The sequence below is a fragment of the Nannospalax galili genome, unplaced genomic scaffold (assembly GCF_000622305.1).
Source record: "Nannospalax galili isolate Female #2095 unplaced genomic scaffold, S.galili_v1.0 scaffold960, whole genome shotgun sequence".
Classification (NCBI taxonomy): Eukaryota; Metazoa; Chordata; class Mammalia; order Rodentia; family Spalacidae; genus Nannospalax; species Nannospalax galili.
In genome coordinates, this window is record NW_008348313.1 from 2731754 (window position 1) to 2734927 (window position 3174).

The window sequence follows — 3174 nt, forward strand, 5'->3', positions numbered from 1 at the left end:
TTCATACTGACTTGACCTGAAACTCTTTTACACATGGAGACCAAGGATCCGGTTTTATCTGAATCGAGGTAGGTCCAAAAAGGTCAAAGGGACTCCTGAGGGTGCTGTGGATGGTAACTGCTGCTTCCCTACTGCGTGCCTGAGGATGGCCCCTCTCTCCCCTCCCCATCCCATCCTAGATAGAGAGGCACACACTCTGGGTCAGATCAGGTGGAGTTTAATCAGTGCTCACCACTTTTCATGTTCACATTTCCATGACAATCACCATAAAGATTTACACACATCCCATCTTGGTCTCCATACAACCTAAGAGTGAGACACGTCATTGTCCCCATTCTTCAGATGAGAAAACCATGGCTCAGAAAGGGTACTAGGCTTGCCTCATGTCACACAGCAAGGGGAGGTAGAGGAATCCATTTTGGATATGGAGGCAGCCATGTTGGATGTAGAGGCAGCCATGGATATAGAGGAAACCATGTTGGATTGTAGAGACAGTCATGTTGGATGTAGAGGCAGCCATGTTGGGTGCCTCTGATAACTTCTCTCAGAGACTGGGGAATTGTCAGCTTCCTTGATGTTCTAGAACTTTCTTCAGCCACTATTTTCTGCACTTGTGAGCAAAGACTAAGAGTGGGCATGGGTGAGGGAAGAGAGTCCATGTACAGAGGTCTGGGTGGGTATAAGAGTTTTGGGGTGACTGAGGAGGAAGGTCAGCAGGTGGACAGAGCAGAGAGGAAGCGTGTAGAAGACTGCTCACTTGTGGCCAATGACCCTCCAGATCCAGGGGACATATTTGCAGATCTGGGTGTAGACAGCTGGGTGTTGGGCAGCACCACAGGGGTAAACACCCCATGAAAGGATGCCATGCAGGGTGTCATCACATACCAGGGGGCCACCGGAGTCACTCTGAGGGTAGGAGGAAGAATAGACCATCAATGTGAGAGCTGTCATGGGTTGGCACAGGGAGGGAGCTGAGTTGGGCTGGAAGTAGATACAGGGTTGGAGTCCAAGGAGGTGTGGGTGGAGGTGAACAGTAGTGTTGAGGTTCAGATTGGGAGGTGACAGTGGAGATGTGGTAGGTTTGTAGTTGGGACCAAGGCTCGTGGGAGTGAAGGGCCCAACAAGGAAGGGGGAGGAGGTTGAAAAGGGGGTGGAGGGTTAGGGAGGGGGAAGGAGGGGAAGGCAGAGCTAGCTTTTTCCCTAGGGGTTCCTTCCTGCCCAGGAGGCAGACATTCTTCCTGGCCTGTCCTTACCTGGCAAGAGTCCTGGTTTCTGTCCAGCCCGGAGGCACAAATCATGTTATTGGTGATCACACCAGGGTAGAAGACCTCACACTGCTTCTGGCTGAGGAGAGTGACCCTGGAGCAGCTTAAGCTCCTGTTGTATTTCACTGAGAAGAGCAGGCACCGTCACATAGGGTTGGGGAGCAGTCATCCTCCTCCCCTAGGCTCAGGGCTCCAGGCCCCAGCTTCCTCCCTCAGACCCAGAGGTCCACACTCCAACCTCCCCCTTCAGACCCAGAGGTCCACACTCCAGTCTCCTCCCTCAGACCCTGGGGTCCACACTCCAGCCTCCTTCCTCAGACCCAGGGGTCCAGGCCCCAGTCTGCGACCCAGACACCAGTCCCCTCCCTGAGGCGCAGCTTGGAGCCTGGCTCTTGCCTCTTCTGTTGGCGGTGGTCCCCCAGCCGGCCACCTGGCACTGCTGGCCAGCCTGGGTGCACCGGAAGGGCAGCTGCAGGGGGTGCACGCTGGGCGTCTGCATCACGGGTCTGCTCAACTTCAGGAGCATGAGGTCGTGTTCGTCAGAGCGGTGCGGCAGCATGGGGCCTGAGCAAGGCTGGTACTTGGGGTGGAAAACCGGCGGATTCGTGGAGCGCAGCTGCTCCTTCTGGAAAAGCAGCAGGTGGTCGTCCCCAACCCGAGCCCTCAGTGGCCTAAGGAAGAAGAGTCAGATGGGGGCAAAGCCTTCGCGGAGACTGCCTGGATGCCATTCCCTGGGTAAGACGGTTGGACAGTGGAGTGCGGCTCCTGATGTCAGAGGGCCCTGGGGGGAGGATGCTAGGACCTTGTCTTTTGGGTCTGAGGGAAGAAGATGGTATATGGACTCCTGGGTCTGAAGGAGGAGGCTGGGGACTCGACCCTGGGTCTGAGGGAGGAGGCTGGAGCCTGGACCCCTGGGTCTGAGGGAGGGGGCTGGACCTGGATCCGGGTCTGCCCATCCCTCCCTTCCTCCCTATCACCTGGTCTTCCCTCCCTGGTGGCTCACAAGGAAAGCATTTTCTTTTAGTCTAAATCCTCACCGCGAGGACCCCTGAGATCTGTTTCGTACGACTCTGATCAGATGGACCAAATGATGGGCCCCGGAGGCCCAGCACGGCCGTACTGGAGCCGCCAGCTCCAGCCTGACCCTGCGCCGGGAGCCCCCCGGGCCCCATCCTCCAGGTTCCCGGTGGCATCCTCTCGCCCGTGCCCCTTACTTCTTCCTCCAGCAGTGGGCGGCCGTGAGCACCCAGCTCGGGTCCACGAGGACGCCTGCGCATTGGAACTGCAGGTTATGGAAGAGGGAGACCTGCCAGGGCTGCGAGTCCCGCCCGCACGGGGCGCCGGAGGCCGCGAGGTCCACGCGCGTGTCGTTTCCCGGGAGCAGCAGCGCCTCGGCGGCTGTGGAGAGAAGCCGGGCGGGGATGAGAGCGAGCCTGGCCAGGGCTGGGTACCGACTCCAAGCGGGGCTTCACGGGACCGGCCTGCAGGGGGCGCAAGGGGACTGGGGAGAACGGGGTGGTGGGGGCTGTGAACCGACGGGAGAAGGACTAGACTAGGGTTACCACCGGGGAAGGGCTGGAGGGGCTGGGTGGGGCGTGCAGGGATGGTAGGGCTCAACCTACTGGGAAGAGACGCGAGCCAGGGAGACCAGAGGGCAGTTGGGAGTGGGGGACGGAGCCCGCGGGGTAGAGTGAGATGTGGCAGTAAGGTGTGTGGGGGTGACAGAAGGACTTGTGGCTGGACGGGGCGGTTACAGAATGCCTGGGGCAGTAAGGGAGAGTACAGAATATCTGGGGCAGTAAGGAGGGGGCAGACAGAAGGACTTGTGGCAGTAAAGAGGGCAGAAGGCCTGGGGCAGTGGGGGGGATAGAAGGCCTGGAGTAGTGGGGGGACAGAAGGCCTGGGGTAG

General features: G+C 59.0%; 1 protein-coding gene across 1 annotated transcript in view; it reads right to left on the bottom strand.

The window, feature by feature from the left end:
* Window positions 1-221: 221 nt before the first annotated feature.
* Klk10 (kallikrein related peptidase 10) overlaps window positions 222-3174 on the bottom strand; it is a 3727-nt gene continuing 774 nt past the window's right edge. Inside the window, exons 2-5 of the mRNA XM_008845176.2 lie at window positions 2480-2663; window positions 1662-1936; window positions 1254-1390; window positions 222-906 (exon numbers count right to left, since the gene is read on the bottom strand). Coding sequence (XP_008843398.1) covers window positions 754-906; window positions 1254-1390; window positions 1662-1936; window positions 2480-2663 — 749 coding nt within the window. The 3' untranslated portion in view covers window positions 222-753. The remainder of the gene's footprint in view (window positions 907-1253; window positions 1391-1661; window positions 1937-2479; window positions 2664-3174) is intronic.